The following is a 20,275-nucleotide window of genomic DNA, read 5'->3' as shown; positions in this document are numbered from 1 at the left end:
TGTTTCCTCGAAGCCTGGAGGTGACATCACAGCCACTGCATTCTTCCTGTATGTGAAAAGTCTTAATGTCCTGCATGTGCCACCAATTGTGGCTGGGAGCACATCAGACAAAGTTATAAATATGAAAAAAACTCTTGAACTCCTACAAAGCAGGATAAGAGGAATCTTCCATGACCCAAATAGTAACAAAATCTGCTAACATAACTGCTAAACATTTTTAGTATCCAAATCAGACATGTGTTGGGGGTGGGGAGGAACAGGGCTGGTCCTGGAGGTGGTGGGGCAGAAGGCATGGTCATTTGAATAGGCCCCTACATGGGAGCTGCAGTGAGGGTCTGTGATGCCTCGCCTGACCTGTCCAGGAAGATCAGAGGATTTCCTCAACTGGCCCAGGATCCCCACAAGCAGGACAGGAACGCATCTACCCAGGATACAAAGGCAGTACCCAAAAAACACACACTGCTTCAGTGGGCCATTAATAATTCTATTGGCCATTATTGGTATCCTCCATTTGCACACTGGATGACCGAGGCCGAGGGCTCTGCAAATAGCCTAAGGCAGCAAATGGTAGTAACCTCTGATCTCAAAAACACAATCATCATTCTTTATTACTAACCTGTTTTAGGCAGAGGTTTCTACAAGCCCTCACCCACCGGATCAAATTTGAGGGACAGAGTAATCGTGATCAGCCTCTGTCTGCCTATAATTCATGTCCATACATTTATACCCACCACAAAAAACGTGTTCCTTTGCATCTGGTCCAAAGCACTTTCACACAAAATAAACAACCAGCTCACATAAAAGTAATTCCTTGTTATATGTAGTCCATATCATCAACTGTTTTGCCAAAAATGTTTCACTACAGGCGTGATTAAATATCTCACACCTGAACATTTGTTCACAGTACAAACAATTCAAACTTTAGTGCCGGGAAATCGTTATATATCTGCTACTGGGCAATCTGGGGCATTTCACTCCATGCTTTTGCCTTCTTCTTGGCCAAAGACAGCCACGGAGGTTCATCTGGGTTTTGGGTTGGGATATGACAAACTGATTTTTCCGGTTCTGGTCGGGTCTCTATAGATGCTTCTGAAAATAAACAATTATTTTAGTGACTGATTCTTTGAAAGGGACATTTTTGAAAATTACAGATGAACAATAATGATTTATCGTGATGTTCCGTCTGGTTATTATAACAAACGATTGGCTCAAAACAAACAATTTATGCATAGCTTTATACAAAAGACAAAGTGAGACAATCTTTGTCCAATAGAGAGACATCCCTACATAAGGATGAGTGCTCATATTCTTACATGCAAGAGTGGATGAGTTTGAAATGGAAGAGACTATAAACGGAAGAAAGCCACAGGCCACGGGACTAGTGGGACGCGCCGCAACGCCACTCCCGCGACCCGAAATTTGTTGGCGATGACCCGAAGAAGTGCCGCTTCACCCAGAGTTTCCAGGGAAGTTCATGAAGCACACATCAGAGTATTAAAGTGCTATGTCAGATTTTACCTGGACTTTCGACAGAAGCAATCTCTGTTCGCCATTTTCCTTCTGGCGTATGTGAATCAGTGACAAGGCTCTTTTTAAGTGAACTTTCAGCAGAATTCTAAAATAAAAAATAAATAAAAAAAAAAACTTTATATATGCACACACACAGATACATATATATAATATAAGCTCCCAAGGGTAGAAATTATCATGCACACACTGGTATGGTACAATTCCAAATGGTCCCCTTTAAATATAAAATGTGGTGTGTAGAAAAAACCCTATATCACATTATCTGTGTAGTAACAAATTAAAAGTAAGCGAGTACCTTGTCTCTGTCTTTTTCTGCCACAACGTTCTGATCTCTTGCAAGGGGATGATCCTGGAAACCTTTGCGTTTTTGCTTAGCCATTGAGATCCAGGCAGGTTCTGTGCAGAAATCAATTTGTAAAAAGGTATTAATCTCGATATTATGCGAGGCCAGGTAATGTACTTTCATATTGATTGCACTTTTATTGATATAATGCCTTCATATTCTATAGATTCAAAAAATGCACCGCTACATCATGCTCTTCTAAGTTCCAATTTGGGTTTGGGCATGACTTATGAGGTCACAATAAACATAACATTCTAAACATAAGAAATGTAATCTTCATTTTTTATAATCCTTGCATTTCTTGAATGTTTAAGTGCTTATAAAATGAAGAAAATTAATAGAGTAGTACCTGAACTTTCTCTCTGCTGTGGATCCTCATTTTTGGCTTTTACTGGTAGGCGATCTTCACTGGCAGGTGACAGTTTTGGGAGTTTGGTGCTATCTGAGCAGAACGGTGAGGTCTTTACTGGATTTGACACATTCTGATTATGAGCCAAAGGTACAGCAGCCACGGGGGCTTGCTTACCAGATTCCACAAACTGTTCTTCATTGTATTTTAAAGGGGTAGGTGTACTCCTTAATCTGACACCAAAGGGAACGGATGATCCCTCATCACTTGTTTTGGTGATTTCATGAAGATTCTCACTCATTTTGGACTTGTCTTGGCTACCAGTTACTAAAGGTGGGTCTGCACCATCAAATGACTCAGACTTCACAACATTCTTGAAGGAAGTTGCATCTTTGAGACACCCGCCCGAAAGTGATCTTTGCCAGGCAGGAGCTACCGTGAACCTAACTGGTTTTGTGGCTGTTTTTTCCTTACTTTCTGCGTGCAATTCTGTTTTTATTTCTTCACATATTTCTGTCGAGGGATTGGTTCTAGACATGTTTTCCTCTGCGTCATTGGTCATGCTGACCGAGGGTACAGAGGAAGAGTCAACTGTATCACGTTCTATGACAAGTTCATTCAGTGTATGTTTGACCTTCTCTTTGAGACTCGCTACTACCCCCAATTCTTCTTGGCCCTGGTCAGCTTCTAGCTGTAACACTGACAGTTGATCATCTTCAGATGGGTTATCATCAGATTTTTGTCTGTCGACTTCAGATAGATGTATTTCTTCACGTTTCACCTTGTTTGGGGTCAATAAAATTCTGTCTGTTTCATAAGTATCACATCTTTTAGATGTCTGTTCATCTGCAGCCTTGTCACTATCACAAATAATTGTAGAGATGTTCATCTCAGACATATCAGTTTCCAGCAATGAAGGCTCAGTTACAATTAAAGTCCTCTCAGTGGTAAGTGGTAACTCATCAACCTTCTCCGGCAAAGAGGCAGCCATTCCATCTTGTCCATTTAGTTCTTCATCTTTTGACTTATCGGTTACAGTTTCATCTGTCACATTTGATGGGCTATCTAATCTACACTGTAGGTTATGGATGATATCGCTATCGGTAGGTTCTGTTTTCACATCGCTAAACTCAGAATGTTCAACCAAACTCTCAAGCTGTTCAGACACAGAAAGTACAGAAGCATCACATGTAGACTGGGTATTGGCCACTTCTTCCTCGTTGGCCTGAATTAAATGTTCCATCTGGTCTATATCTGCTACAAGATTACTGTAGATATTTAAATCAGTTTTGCAAGAGGCAGCTTCACCTTCAGATGACACACGCTCATCTTCAGATACAAATGATTCAGACACCACAGGGATATGACTGCCTTCAATATCATCTTTGGATTTTTCTGGCACATCGAGGGGCTGTAGGTTCCCGTCTAAAGACATCTTTACTCTCAAATCTGAAAAAGGTGAGAATAATGATATCGTTTTTACTTAATAAAATGCAAAACAATTGATAAGTTTAAAAAAAAAAATACTCTGCCTTAAAACTAACAATAGCTCAAACACCTTTATTCTTTACATAGAGCATGTTACTTATGGTTGGCAATGCGTAGTTATACTCTATGCACAAATAAAATTCTATTACCTTCGGTGAATTTTTGTTCAAAATGTATTTCTGCTTCTGCATCATCCTTTCCAGAACCCGTGACACTGTCTTCTTTTAATTGCTGCTGTATGAAAAAAAGAAAAGCAGAAACACTCAGTATTAAAGGACAAAACACAATGTGAACATCAAAAATCAAAATATTGATCAAAGTCAATATGGCCATGCTGTGAACTTTCCCTTCTGGAGGGTGTGATTGCATGCCAGGCACTGGGGGGGAGGTCCAGGGTCCAATCAATATTAAAGGTGGCCCTGCACATTCTGTGTCAGGTGTCTTTATTTAAATTTTTCCCCGTTTGGAAGAATACATATCGGGGACATAAGACAGCCCCTTTAAGGCATACGATCAGCTCACTGACTTAAGTAAAAGACACATACTACCATTTGTTGTTGTCGTTTGAAGGCATGCCCTCTGTGCTTCTTTGGTTTGATTGCAATCCTGTGCTTTGCTGCAGAGTTATCCAGGCAGTTTAATGTGCTGGCTGGTGTCGTAAAATCTACTGGCGTCAGGTAGCCGGCTGGAGAGGTGGGACAAGCGAGGACACCGCGGAACGGACTGATCGGCCGAGAAGATGCTGCGGACGACACCTGTGCAGACGAGACAAATTATCACATATATGCATAGTACACGTGATGAATATCTCAACAACCTACTTCCACTCAGGAAAAGAAAAGGCCATAAACCCAACACAAAAAACTTGCAACACGTTTGTTAGAATACTTTTTCTAATTCCCTGCTTACGATGACTTTTGAATTTATGTAAAAGGAACATCTATATTGACTAATATATAATTCCATAGATACCAGTCCATTTCCTCCAAAGACTACGTTCAAGGCTGTCTTGTGTTTTACATAATAAATGCATTACGGGACAAAGCGGTTAGAGGCTTAATGACGAACATAATATCTCAATCTAAACAGAGAAATTATAATCAAACTTGCTTTGAAGCAGTGTGTTTAATTATGCGTTAAAAAAAAAAATATGAACAAAACACAAAAGCGATTATTAGCATTTTTCATTTTAAATGAACCGACATAATACACAGCGAACATCTGGCACCGATGTTTATAACATTTTGTACAGAATTACAACACGCTATTAATCACATCTCACGCCAAGATTATCCTGAATATATAACAGCACCAACCACCATCTATCCTAATAATAACTTCTAAAAGGGTTTTAATGACAACGAGGGCATCCCGTCATTCTTCTCGAGATTACAAAACACGATCCCCAAAAATCAGCCAAGAAAAACATATATAAAAACCGTTGAAACCTATAATTACCAAGACGAGATGTGTTATTATTGGGTATATTATATCGCGGGTCAATCTGTAATTATAGGGATCTTTAGAAACAAACAGAACACAGGGCAAGGCTCAGTCTGGCATCTAAAACGGTAACTTCTGTGATGCTCCTAAAACCAGAAGGCTAAAATAGACATTTAACGTCTACTATGATTCACACTCGTAGGTCTTACAACTGCTCTTCATCCCGTCATAAAGAGGTCTTTATTCTGTCCTGTCCAACTCTCTATACTATGGTGTGCCATGCTTCCCGCTCTTGGCATCCATCATGGAAAGAGTGTCTTGAGGTCATCCTGCTGTCAAAATCCAACCTTGCACCGGTGTTGGGGGATTTTTCATCATCAGTCACTACCCGCTCACATCTGCTTTGGATATTTAGTCCTTGTAACAATTAGCATTGATTGCTTTGTGTCATAAATATCTTTTGCCCGTTAGTATACGGTCTCTGCCACTCATGGGTGCCAGAATGTGAAAAATCACTCAACGCAAGCCTGAGACTAAGAAACCAAGCAACAAATAGGCAATTAATCAAAATTTCTTTGAAGGCAGGGATGCCAATGTCCCCTAAATGTACCCACAATCAGTAAAGTTCAGTTAAAACTGGAAACTCAGGATAAGAAATTTGGATATCAGTAAAGATGTAATTGGGAGGCAAATAATTTGTTTGTTTTGTTGTGGATGTGTTGCTTGATCATATCAGGCTGTATTCCTTTAAATTCTTTTCAAATAGCTTAATAAAATATGACTTAGTAATAATAAATTTAGACTAAATAGATGCAAAACTAAGCCGTGCCAGACATGGACAAACAGATGGATTCATTTTTAAGAAGCAACCAATATAAGATCAGCACAGAAACATTTAAACTACTAAAACAATTTATTGTGAGAATATAGTATTTTTTTTACACATTAATCAAGTATTTCTCGTTTAATATAGCTGGGCGAATAAGAATGCGTTCTGTCTGATTTCTGAACGCAGGTTTCTTCAATGCAGAAAAAGCTGCCAGATACCGGAAATGTTAAGAACCATCTGACACAGCAGGCATCCTCCATCCTTGAGGATCTATGAGTTTCAAGGCAATGCAGAACGCTATCGTTTCTTTTCCTGTGACTCATCGACACTCATAAAACGTGTCAGAGCTCACGTCCCCAACCAGAACAGGGCAGCACTTTAATGCATATGATAGCCGAGTGGTTCCTTTAAATCTTTGTGGGGTCTCTGTCGCAAAGTTTGTAGGGGTTCTGCAGGCACTTGCTTGGCAATCTAATGATTTCAATGGGAACTCCTCCCTACCACCAATTGGCTGCTACAACCAGCCGATCAGTGGCACGAGACGACACAGGTGTTGCATAGCAGCTCTGAAGCTGCAGCTTCTCCTAAAGGTAAGTTATTTAAAAAAAAAAAATAGTGCTTTCTTGGGAAAATTTACCACTGCCCAAAATATGGCTCCAACAGGGATTTAGGAGAGCCTAGGAAGTTGGAACCTTTAAAATGAGTAACCATTTCCAGATTGATGTATATAAAAAAAACTGTTTCAAGCGGTGTTCAGGAATGTCGTTTGAAGTCTGTGTGGCTTTGGAACCTGTTCTGGCAACTTTATTCTGAAAGCATATGCCAGGGGTGTCCAACCTGCGGCCCTATTGCTCCTGTAGTACTACATCTCCCATACTCCTCCTACTGGAGGGCCGCAGGTTGGACACCCCTGGCATAGGGCCAACTTTGGTCAAACTTATATTGGATGGGGCTAGTCCAAATCAGGCCTGTTGCTTTATCGTGGTCTTCAAGCACCTGACAAGAATAACCACTTTCACTTTGTTGCAATTTCTAGAAAAATAACATTTTAACAGAATGCATGTTTGATTATCTACCACATCAAAAAAATGAAGCTAGCACTACGCTCTGGAGTAATTTGTTCTCTCAGATTTGCTATATACTGCGTCAAACACAAAACAACCAAAAATCTATGTGAAAAATATGCAAAACTGCCCAAAATCAGACAGGAAAATACTAGATCACAGAAGTCACCATTTTAGAAATGGAAGAGGCATGCCCCAAAAAAATATTGTATTAGCATCACTATAAGAGGGAAAACTCCTAATTAAATTATCTGGCTACAGAACAGGTTAGGTTAATTACTGATCGCTACGAGACGAGCCCAGTGATTAATATAAGCTGCCTTTTGTGTCAACATGTTTTTGTTCATTTAATTAGTTGCTGGAGGTGGGAAGGACGCAGATAAAACAACCCAAGTAAATTCTTGTGGGTGGATGCAGTAAAATGTCAGGTTTGACACTAGAGAGGCTGAGTCAAGGCATTTTTGTGCGTTTGACAAATAATAGCCCTTGTATCGCCAGAGGAATTGAGATTCTCTGCATGGGCGATTCTCAGATGTAGACATTATGGTTGCAAGTGGCCACTAGTCCCAGCAATCTTATTGTAGAATCCTGGAATGATACTATCCCATCAGAGGGTATGTATGTATGTATGTAGTGTATGTATGTATGTATGTATGTATGTATGTATGTATCACTCGATCTGGGCTACAGTCTCATTGGCAGCCATTGAAAGAAAATCCTGAAAACCACCTGTAGATTCTGTAGCTCTAACACGGCTTCATTCACATCCTTGGGGCTCTGCTTTTCTACGGCAGCAGATGTTCTCCAGCATAGAGGTCGACACACCTTGGCCGCTGCTATCTAAACTGCACTGTATGTACCATTATTCTCATGAAGATTCATGTAAAATCTCAAACTCAGCTAATAACTACCAAGTCGACCGTTACAGATTTCTATCCAAATCCAAAAAATAAATGAAGGCAATTACTTTTTTCACATAATTCCAAGGTGAGTGGATAAAATGTTGGTATGGGGTGGGATCTGACATGGGGGCAGCTACCCAGAACATTGGTACAGTGCCTGAAAATCAGGACTGTCATGTGGAAACCAGGACTGTTGGAAGTTATATCTTGCAGCTGTTGACAAGTTGAGGCTAATGGGATTTGTAGTTTCCAGTATATGGAATTTTGCAGATGTCCCAGCCATGCCCCAGAAATTAAAGTTTAAATAAACAAACTCTTCCTAGAACTAGCAAAATAAACACATCACTACAAAAAAATAAAAAAAAATACAGGAAATACCGATAATCCCAAATTTCTGGGAAGAAGTTCAATTGTGTGGTTGTACCGGCTGCGGTTATTGCTCTCCCTAAATAAATCTATCAATGTGATAGTTGAACATTTTTTCTTTGCATCATTGCGAAATTCCACATATTTATTATAATTATTTCTCTATACGTTCAGCATATAAGGCACTGTATGTCCAGTTTGCTAGATGCATTCCATAAAACACGATCTATAGTTTTAGTTTCATTCTACAAAATGATATTTACCGGCTCCTCCTCGCTGTCTGTCCCTCCTAAACTTAAGGAGCTGCGTCTCTGAGCACAGTCGGAAGGCTAAAGAGAAGACAAGTAACAAGTTAGCATGTGTCTGTCCTCCACGGTTTAAAAAGGAAACAAACATCTAAAATAATCTTACAAATTAAATAAAAATTATCTGCATCAGTAACCACACTTAAAGGGACACTTACACCTAAACTGCCTAAATATAAGATATACATAAATGTGTTTCTTTCCACAATTTTGTAGAATATAATGTTTTCAGATAACTGCATTTTGGCCATAATGAAGTGTTCTAGTTCTGTTATCTAGTAGACAGTCCCACTCCTTAGGATTTTACCTTGCGATACATAATAGAATGGCTTCGTTTTAATCAACTATACCCTCAACTAACCAGGACATCTTAGCTCCCCTTTCTATCTTCCTTTCTGTCCTTCGCTCTCTAGGAAAGGCAAGGAAGAGAAAAAGGGGGGGGGTAAAGCGAGGAACAGATGACAAAAAGTATATATCGTTTTTAGGATGGTCTTATACATACGTTTTAGAGATATTTGGTTTCAAAGTAAGAAGCTATTTGAGTAAAACTGAGTTTTGAAATGTGGGGCAGCTAGCTTTATCTAAGCGGTTCTGAAGTTCTCTCCATTCTCCTCACCTTTACAAAGATTGCCTGAACAAAATCAACAGATAACGATGGGATGAATAAAATTATGTGTTGATTACATTATAATGTAAACATCATTAAATAGGCATATTTACTATACTGAACCATAGGCTGCAGATTTAAAAAAGGTGACTCCGGTACTCCAGCTACTGGAGGGTAAACCTCCCGGGATGGTTATTAAGCTTCCTGCTGCCTCCATGTTATTTAAAGGTCCCTTTAAATAAATGGCTTTAGTGTTCTCTTTAAATGCATACTTTACTGGAAGATTGTCCCAGAATGTCATGCAACAAGTTTATTTCTGGGGGGCTCCTTGGCAGACCATCATCCTCTGAAAGAGCACCCGTATCCTCCAGCCTTTTGGAGATGATTCCTTGTGGAGCAGATCCTATCCTGATGTTCTGCTGAAGCTGGAAGCAGGACAAAAATACACAGGTTAAAAAAAAAATAAAAAAAAAAATGGCTTTTTTAAAAATGTCTTTTTTTTATTATTTTTTTTTTTATAAACAATGCGTAAAAAGTAGTAAAATAGCATATTTTAATAAAAGAAAACTAGATATATTTTGTATGTTCCTAAAAGCCATCATAACCGCAATATTCAAAGGCTCCATAATATATAACTGGACTGCTACTCTCAATCTGAACATTCATGTTCTCAGAAATACAACACTCTCCTTCTACTTTGGTGATGGGAGAACCACAGCCGGTAGTCAATAAGTTCTCCTGGTTGCAGAGAAAAGGATATATTTAGAAGCAGCTTCTATTGACTTAAACCCATGAAGGACAATGGATTGTGAGCCTGTACATGTACGGGCTCTGTCGTGAAGGAGTTAAACATTGAATTGGGACATTAAACTACATTTAATTCAAAAGGTACCAAATTAACTAAATAAATAACCCAAACATGGACAATAACACGGCCCTAGACAGACTAATGACAAAGCATGAACACCTTTAATTTGAATATATTAATACCTGTAGTGCTTTCACTTTGCCAGGAACCTTTTCCTGAGATGAACGCTCTTCTGTCACATTTTCAGACTCAGAAATGAACACACTGTCGTGGGATAATGCCTTATTTCCCATACTGCCCTTTGTCCTTAAAACAAAACAAAGAAACCCGATGTCAAAGTCATGGCTTTCAAGCATTTTCAACGAAGCCATGATTAACGCTTGTTACTTTCCTTTTTTCACCAAGAAAAATCTAATTTATCAAAACCGTAATGATACAGTGTACCAAAATATCTTCCAGTTGTTGCACATAATTTTATCTCTTCTCCCACTCTGGGCCTCTGAGCGGGTATCCATTATCTTTATTGTTGTGGCAATTCTAGCTAAATATACACAATTGGGTTACAATGTAAGGTTCTGTATAAGTGACATATATGTAACAAATAACAAAAATAAAAAGAACACCGTCCAGAGATAACTTACATAAAAGAAGTCTTTCTTAATAGCAGAATAAATACTAAAATTCAATCTAACAGAGTTCATAATTTATTGTGGAAATGTTAAATTGAACCCTCTTGGCTAAATAAAAATGGGTGTTTTGGATAAGGTTTGTGAAAAGCAAAGAGTATGCAGATGACTTGGCCAGGACATGGTTCAACCACACTCCTTTGTTGTAGAAAGGCAAGAAATATGGTTGGTGCGCTGCTAACGAACACTTGAGGTTTATTAACTTATAGGTAAAGAGAAGTACTATATAACTTTGCTTTTATTTTTACCTGGGCCCGAGAACACCTGCAACATCCATGCAACACAGTTGCAGACCACATGCCAACCACATCGCTGAGACTACAGACTTAAGAACAATATGCAGTACAATTTCATATGAATTCATTTTAAAAATGTTTAAATTCAGACCCACGGATTATTTTATGAAGGCAGTAACCATCATGAATCTAACATTTTAGAACCGCAGTCCCTACAGCGGCACGCGCATGGTTTAGGTCTCCTTACCCCGGCTCGTGGGCCGGATGGAAGGCAGTTGTATCAGCCGCCGAAGCACTAACATCGCTGCTGGACTGGCTGGGCTTTAAGGTGCTTTCCCTGCTCGGTGCTGGCGATTCTTTCCTTTTCTTCTTAACAAACAGTTTTTTAAAGGCTTGAAATTTTGACTTTTTTTTTCCTAGGAAGAAAAGAAAGAGAGAAATTTAAATGAGAAACAGACACATGCACCACTACGATATGTGGAGAAAAAGGTGTTGCATGGAGTGCAATGGAAAAGTTACTTATTATCCTGTGCGTTAAGTTTGCATACAAACAAAATTCATAATTTACTGTCTATTGTTTTCCAGGAAATGTAGTAAAAATGTTACCACATATAGCAGAAACATTTACTTCATTTATTCCGCTGGATAAACATGCCCATTCTCAACGCCACACACATACATATATAAAACAAATAACAGCATTAAAACACAGTATTAGATGGCAGGCAAGAACTATTTACTATTATTATTTATTGTTTTATATAGCGCCATCAAATTCCATAGCGCTGTACAATGGGTAGACAGGAGAAAACAAGTAGTTAAAACATAAATCGACTTAGAGACAACAGGTGAGGAGGGCCCTGCTTATACAAGCTTACAATCTAGAGGGATTTACCATGTGTAGTCGGCCTTTCTAATTTCCCTTAGCGTTACCATATATGTTTAGGAACGTTTTATTGCGTACACACAGCAATGCCTTCATTGTATTCATCTACAAGACTTATCGAATCGTAGGACTCACAGCTACAGATGAGAATCATCATCTAGTCCTCCCTTTATTCCTGCTGTCAGTCTTTGGTCTCATCTTATATCCGGAAAAATTTTATGTTCATCCTATGCATGTTTCAATTCACCTCTACCATTACAGCTGGAAGGAGGCTCCATTTATTTACAACCTTTACTATCTTTTTTTCTTATTATTTATTAATTTCATAGAATAACCATAAAGAATCCACTCTGTGGGGAAAGTCACCGGAAATATCACATGACTCACAACAATGGCCGCCCCCACGTCTGCTGATAAAGAAAGCTTATTGGAACAAAATGAAACCAGTTGACAGCATTTGCTCAGTATTGCACTGGCTCTAAATAAAATAATTTATGTAAAACCACAAGTTTGTGTGTATCCTGGCTAAAATTTGGATAAGCATAGAGAGTAAACAAATCTTTCCAAAAAAGCAACATGTTTACAGCACTGGATTAGAATACATAGCTCTGTCCTTTTCAGATGAAAACAAAAATGAAAAAAAAAGCTAAAGATTAAGGAAAAATTGTTCTATGGATAATGCCTTCATCTGCCAACAAGACGCACAAACTATAACTTCATAGAGTAAAAGGATTTGGAATCATGTTTACTTTGCAGAACAGATTATTTGTCCCCTTAGAAGAGTTTAGCACTATTTATAAACTCTGTGCTGTTAAGAACAGTATTATGTATAAACAAGGAATCAATTACATTGCTCTGCGAGGACTGGTTACTTCATAGCGCCTTTATTGGTGGTTTCTACCAGAAGCGGTTTTCCCATTTAAGATGGCAGTGAAGAACTGGCATGAGGGATTGTTGTTTTTGTATCTGTGCGCTACGTAATCATAATTTTTTTTTGAAGATAAAAAATTGATTATTGTAATACGATTCTTCTTAATGAGAAAAAAAACACCAATAGGATACTAATATTACTGTAGTATTTTCTATATTAAAAGGGCCACTATATATATATATTATATAAACCCATTAAGATGTTTATTCACAAAAGAAGTGCCTCCTAGGACCAGGCTCGAGGCCTAAGCTGTATACTTTATATAGATCACGTGGAGGTATTTAAAAAGGGACATACTGCATTCAATTAGTAATTTGAGAGATCGCACACACTAATTGACATTCTTCACATATAGACTTGATATATAAATCACACTAGAAGTGCCAACTCATTAGTTAATTCCACTCTACACAGAAATGTTTTAGTCGAGTGAAATTATTGTATGAACAGCTCTAATGAAATTGACCAGTTGAAGAATTTCCAAAGCTTCTGAGTGGCCGGTAGAGTTTAAATCATTGGCCTGGAGGAGGTGGGTGATACAACTAAGCCCTGGAGAAAAAAAAATGCTTAAATAAACTGAAACCAATCCTTAGTTAATAGTACCTTTTAAAACACCAATCTATTTCAGGAAATACTAGAGAGCTGTTCATGCTCAGAAGAATGGAAGGCTGCAGTAAGTTAAACTATCGTCAGCTTTTACTTTTTTAATAAAGAAATAAGATAAATTGTGGTTTTCTGTTGAACACACCACCCTATTTAATATTTTAAAAACCTCACAAGTCTCTGAACGAGGTACTAACATACCTGGGAACGTGTGGGCTCCAGCTACCCTGGGCCTACCCTTGTGGGACTCGGCCAGGACTACCCGCCAACATCACAGGACATACCGATAAAGGAGAAGAAGAAATTTACCTGTACATTCTTCCTGGACCTCTTCCATTTCCGAAGTCTCAGGTACATCTGTTGAGTTTGCAGCCATGAGAGTGTCACTAAAATACATTAAGGGTTCCATTATTTATCATGACAATGCCAAGATGTTCTGGACTTTGTTGACGGTACCACAATTGTGTGGCTGTCAGAACATAGAAGGATCATTTTAAGGTCAGCACAGATTGCCTGCTTACTTAGCATAATACTCAACACAGCAAGGTTATTTAATCTACAAATATATATTTTTAGTTTTTCTATGTTGTGTATGCAAAGTCCGTATTCTGGAGAAATGAATACAAGCGAACAGGACACCAATAAACATTTCGAACCCTGAAGGCAAGATTTATTACCTGCCTCAGGTCCAAATATATTAGCAGCCTGAGGACCACGATCTATGGAAACTGAAGACATTTACCAACTAACCCTTAAAGCTATATCTGGAATAAGAGCCAGAGATAAAGAACTGAATAAGCAAAATAAAAAAAACAATTCATTAGGGAAACCACCTGAAGATAATGTCTACAATATGAAAGTGAATAAGTATTATTTATTGTTTTGTATAGCACCGTCCTATTCTGCAGCGCTGTACAATGGGAAAAAAGGACATAAGTATATCAGCGCTACGGAATTTGATGGCGCTATATAAAAAACAATAACTAATAATAGTATATAACCGAACAATTTGGCTTACAGAAACAAGGAGGAAAGGAGGGCCCTGCTCAAGCAAGCTTACAATCGAAACATTAAATTGTATAAATTCTTTGGATATCGGCTATGAAACAGGGATTCAAACTCCTATAACAATTAACACATTTAAAAGTGTTAATTATTTTAAAAAAAACACAGGGATATAGACAGAACACCTAGAGAGGCAGATTGGTAAAGGGACACTCCAGCAATCACGTGCACTTTAATGCCGAGAGGTCACTAAGTTTCTGTCATGCCCTTATTGCAAATGCATTGGGTGATTCTACAGAACCCCTGATATCCATCTGCCAGCCCCCCAGCTGTTACCCGCGCAGGAGATATGTTCGCCTGAACACATCTCCTTGCACATGGTATACTTGGCACCAGGCAGCTCCAGCAAACATCAAAGGCAAAAAAAACATTTCAGATCCCCTTGCCCATTAGTGTAAAAAATGGCACATACGTCAAAAAGTTAAAAAAAGGGATATATTTCAATGTAAAAAATATGCACACCTAAAATATACATTTCCCTATAATTATATAGACACAGAGAGGTTAACTGGTGCTGTTCTGTTCAAATTTTAGGTTTCTCAGGCGGCTTCATGTTTATAAATGTTTCCCAACCTCCCGTGTGTAACATAGTAATGAAAAGCATCTGGCCGAGACGGACTGCTTTATAAAATGTAACAAGAGGAAATGCCTTTGGTGTTGAGGGTCACATTCAGCCTGTAATTATGTAGAACAAAAATAGTATTTTCTTAAAACAAGCTACGTTTCAGTTTAGTGAATTTTGGTTTCATAAAAAAAAAACAAAAAAAAAACACTAAATTGGTATAAGCAAATATATCACAATTTAAAAACAAACAAAAAATACTTATGGATACTACCCAGACTTAAGAGTTATCAGCACATGAAGACACATGGCACAATGACTAAACAGAAAGTTGACCCAAGTTGAGAACCCTTAGTCCAATCTTTATTGAATTGAACAGGTTCTCAGTGAGATAAAAGAAAAACAAAGCTACCAGAAAGATATTCAATTCAATACTTTTAACCTAAAAGGTTGATAAGAGTTCCCCAAGCACCTAGAAGTGACTGCATATTTTGTATAGCATAATGTATAGAGCCCAATAAGATATTACCTTGAGGTAGGTTATAAAACAGAGTGGCCACAAAAGGAATGTCTATTTCCCCGCAATACACGAAACTCATTTAGACTTGAAAAGCTTTTGTCACAGTTATCCAACGGCAAAGAACCGTTCACACAAAGAGCAGGAATTTCCTTAATTACTAAAAGGTCCTAGGATGGCACAGCATGTCAAGTTTCGTGATACATTCCAATCCACACCTCTAATCCGGTGATTCTCAAACATTTTCCAAAAAGGCACGAGCTCCTTAAGATACTTTTTCCTACCCTGTACCCTTTCTTTGTGTCAGAAATTAAATTGGGTCTCCAACAGTTCAAGCTAACAGCAGAGTCTGGAGGGGGGGGCAGTGCACGTACCTGTTTCTCCATCCCCACACAGAGATCTATATCTATAAAATGCTACTTAAAGTTTTAGTAGTACCTCTCCAAATAACTGATTCATCACATATTAGAGTGTAAGCTCCTCTGAGCAAGACCCTCCTTACCTCTTTGTAAGTGTGATGTACTAATTGTTAAGTCCTGTGTATCCATTGTACAACACTGCAGAATAAAATAGCACTATATAAATAACTTATGTACTGTGTACGCACACACGCTACACATTCATACACCCTTTCTTTCATTCCCAATATCATTCCATTGATTATAGACCCAAAGTGAGAATCAACAATTGAATCTACCCCACCCACCCCCCCGCTATAAACAAATTACAAAACACAATTAAGAATGCAGCATTTTGTGCCACAAGAAATCCAGCTAAATTATTTCCACGTGCAAAGCTGCCAAAGAAAATGGTAGATCTTACAGCGTTACCGACAGAACAATATTGTGACAATGGTACATTTGTAATAAAGAAAACAGCTGCCAGATACAGGAAATGTCAAGCAACTATCTGACACAGCAGGCATCCTCCATCCAAGGAGATCTAAGAGTTTCAAGGCAATACAGAACTCGATCACTTCCTTTCACGCACTCTCATAAAACATGTCCTCTACTCCCCATGTAATTAAAGGTGATGTTCCACCTAATCAGCAGAGATTATTTTGCAACCCAATTTAACATTAGAAACATTATTCCCAAACTTTTCCCATAAATAAGTCTCATTCATACTTTTTGCTGGGAACATTTTCTTGTCATGTGACACAAAAGCAGGGTCCCACAGACTGTTGCCATAGAAACTGAAGGCACTTCTTAAAAGCTGGTGTTTTTTTATGTTTGTTTACTGGTTTAGAGGAAAGCGAAATCTGTTTATTTGCTTAACATACTAGATAATAATAATAATAAATATTAGTAACGTATGAAATTAACCAATATAGCTAAAAACAATCCATGGACTACTACCAGCTGCCTTGACCGGGTGAGCATGATGGGAAGTCTGTTGCACAGTTTTTATATGTCCATGGAATATTCTTCCAGAACTCTTGGGGGATCATCCATTCTTTGACTCTCGAGACGAGCGTTCCTGTACTTCTTAAAAAGGTAGATCTTGTTCTAGGGTCATTTGTGACTTCCTAGATGACTTCATACCTTCTTATTTGAGAGATTGTCTCGGATAAACATCTGACAGTCTTTTCTGGAGCCCCAAAATACCGGTACCTTGAAATGGCAATATATCATTAAAAAGAAATGGCGATATAACACCTTCCAGACCGATATGCATCAACAATTGTTTTTTGGATGTGGTTAGGAATGTGTTTTGAATGGGGCATAGTGTGGCTCTGAAACCTTGTGAACTGAGAACTTGGTCTGATGGCCCCAATAATCCCTTCTACTGGGCCGAGTTTACTAGGGAGGGAAGTAACATTTTACACCCGAAGATTGCATGTTTAATAATAGAGCACATCGGACAAGCACCAAACACTGATGTGTACTATTGCCAATGTGAAACTCCGCGCCAATGTTCAAAATAAATCCATAAATAATATAATCAGATATTCACACTGTGAGTGATGTTACTGCAGATCTGACATTTTTCCAAAGTCCAATATTTTACAGCCAACTTCACACACACAAAAAAAAAATCTGCAAGATTATTCCTCCCCATTAAGGCATCGCTACTGTATGTTAAGCTGCTGATTGCTTTTGTTTAGGTTGTTGTGGGAAAAGGGAGCGTGGGCAACTTTTGCTATCGATGATAGCGGAGGGCAACTGGAAACACATCAGAAGTTTGCAGCGTTCATTGTTCTTAGGTTTACACCTTCAGCACTTCTATATAATAAATATATTTTAGTATCGGTTTGTCTTAGTCTGTCAATTCTCGTCTTGTCATACCCCTAGAATATATGTATTGTAAACTGTCGGTGCTATATAAATAAAAAATATTAATAATAACATTTTGCCAGCAATACATAACAAAAAAACATTGATAATGTTAAAAAAAAACAAGAAAAAAAATTAAAAAGGCAGCTAGAGGAAGAAACAACTGCTTTGAGATACAATATTACACACTTGTTGGACGTTCAATTAATTTTTTAGGTCTGCAACTAACTCTGGTGCCCTCTGGTAGCTACATAAACACGCAGTCAGATCCTTAACACGTGAAGTTGGCCAGATTTCCTGGAGCATACCTTCTTCTCTGGAATAACATAGAGCAGAACTACCAGCTTCATCCCGTTATTTACAGAGGAAATTAAAAAAAATAAAAAATGTGATTCCCATCCAAGATGAGACTTTCACAGCCTGCGTAGCCAAGTAAGACCAAGCTACTAGGAAGGCTCCTTTTAGAGGAGTAGTCGAGCTCCTTCAGAAGGTCCTAAAACGTGCTTATATTGGTCAATACTATAAACTTGTGCAAAAGTACACATACATGACATATAGCAAATGAGGGGGTTTACAAGCACCTGAGGGAAAATGCCCCCCTCTATTGTTAGGATTACCCCACATAAGAAAACCTGCCGAGGAGGAATATTCTCTCTTTCTCTTAAGGAAAAGTTTACATACTTTCACTGAAGCAGGCATGAAGCTCCCCATCGAATCCCTACAGAATACGTCTGTTCCAAATTACCAGTTTGCAGATGTTTCCTGCTAATTTTTAGTGAGGGACGTTCAGCGCGCATGTTCATATTTTTAAAACGTCATTAAAAAGATTGTACAAAGGGCATTACTTTACAACCATTGCACATTAAAATTTGTAAAACATAATGCTGTCATTGGGTAGGAAATATTTGGGGTAGACTCCTAGCAACTTTGATTAATGGATGCCAAAATTTGAATATATACCTAACTTGTTAATATAGATATATCAGAAAAATAATTCTATAAAAAAAAAGAAAAGAAAGAAATTCAGTTTGTGTCCATTAGTTAATTTTTAAATTAACTGATTCTGTCCCCAAAACAGTAGCTGAATACCTGGCTTTCATGGATTTCAAACATTTCTGTGGTTTTATATGGAAAAAGTGTCACCCAATAAAATGAGTTAAATTGACAGGTTAAAGGCAAATCCACAGAGCTAACCTCCTTCTGTACACATACACATTAAACAAGATCATATTCCTTTGATTAACACGATACAGCATTTACCTTAAAATCCACATCTGCATTTTTGTTAGATAAAAAAGGGTTATTTTTTTTTAACTTTCTACTACTACAGCGAGAAGAAAAAGTGTTCTAGATCTCAGGCACAAAATTAGACAAAAGAACAAAAGATTCAGTATCACTTACTTTTTACCTTTGAGACAACCATACAGTGCAGACATTGCGCCGTCTGCTTTTATTCACTTAGCCTCCGGAGCCCTGGGGTGTAAGGACTGGCCCTTAGGATCCATACAAGCTGCACTCAGACGGAGAAATCCCAACTAAAAGGCTAGACCCATGATGCCTGTAACTGGGAGTTAGGGAGGCAGTGCTTGTTCCATACTTGGGCAAACACAGCGACCTCCCTTTTTCCTCTCGTGCTTACCCTGGGATGCTGCCTGCACAGCACTTATAGCGCAGAATTTGTTTTAGGAGACTGCTTACTTCTCAAGTTATATCGAATAAAGTTCTGCAGCTGTGCAACAATCATTGGTGGGGTTTAGCATTTCCATTCAGAATGTTATGTTTAGTTAACCAAACATGTTTCAATGAGGAATTCAAATTCTGTATCTCAAAATGCTGAAACATGAAGGAAAAAAACATAGAAATGCAATTCCCATGGACCTCAACACAGTCTTTACTTAATACAGTTTAAAAAATAAATAAAAAAAAAAAACCATACCAACAATCTTGGTTTTCGAAGTACAGCCACAATTTTCAGACACTCTTCCTCTGTCCAGGTTAGCTGTTAGTGGGATTCTTCTGGTATGACGGTGGGTGTCCCTCCCAGGACTAGCCACGCACGCCCCTGCCCCTAGCCACAACCCCAACACAGGCGTCCCATGACGCTGGGTGACCATGTCCCTCCCAGGACTGGCCACGCATGCCCCTGCCCCTAGCCACAACCCCAACACAGGCGTCCCATGACGCTGGGTGACCATGTCCCTCCCAGGACTGGCCACGCATGCCCCTGCCCCTAGCCACAACCCCAACACAGGCGTCCCATGACGCTGGGTGACCATGTCCCTCCCAGGACTGGCCACGCATGCCCCTGCCCCTAGCCACAACCCCTACACAGGCGTCCCCATTTGGAAGGTATGACAAAATAATATTTTTGCTTCAAATTCCTCCTCTGGCTCTTTCTACTGAAACCAGGAACGGCAGGAATTATTCCGGCACATACTCAGCAGAACTATCATTAGAGTCAACCAGAGCTCAGCTGCCA

At 38.7% G+C, this 20,275-nt stretch overlaps 1 protein-coding gene across 1 annotated transcript; it reads right to left on the bottom strand.

Moving 5' to 3' along the window:
* Positions 1 to 809: 809 nt before the first annotated feature.
* On the bottom strand, positions 810 to 19,355 carry KIAA1210 (KIAA1210 ortholog). Its single transcript, XM_053474042.1, has 12 exons — positions 19,198 to 19,355; positions 13,686 to 13,762; positions 11,204 to 11,372; positions 10,217 to 10,340; positions 9,499 to 9,651; positions 8,578 to 8,643; positions 4,259 to 4,465; positions 3,860 to 3,944; positions 2,223 to 3,671; positions 1,834 to 1,926; positions 1,519 to 1,617; positions 810 to 1,089 (listed from the first exon to the last, which is right to left on the bottom strand). Exons 1-12 carry the CDS (start codon positions 19,230 to 19,232, stop codon positions 950 to 952), a joined length of 2,697 nt encoding a protein of 898 aa, XP_053330017.1. The 5' UTR covers positions 19,233 to 19,355; the 3' UTR covers positions 810 to 949.
* Positions 19,356 to 20,275: the final 920 nt, after the last annotated feature.

The sequence above is a fragment of the Spea bombifrons genome, chromosome 8 (genome assembly GCF_027358695.1).
Source record: "Spea bombifrons isolate aSpeBom1 chromosome 8, aSpeBom1.2.pri, whole genome shotgun sequence".
NCBI classification, from domain to species: domain Eukaryota; kingdom Metazoa; phylum Chordata; class Amphibia; order Anura; family Pelobatidae; genus Spea; species Spea bombifrons.
This window is presented reverse-complemented; position numbering and strand designations above follow the sequence as displayed.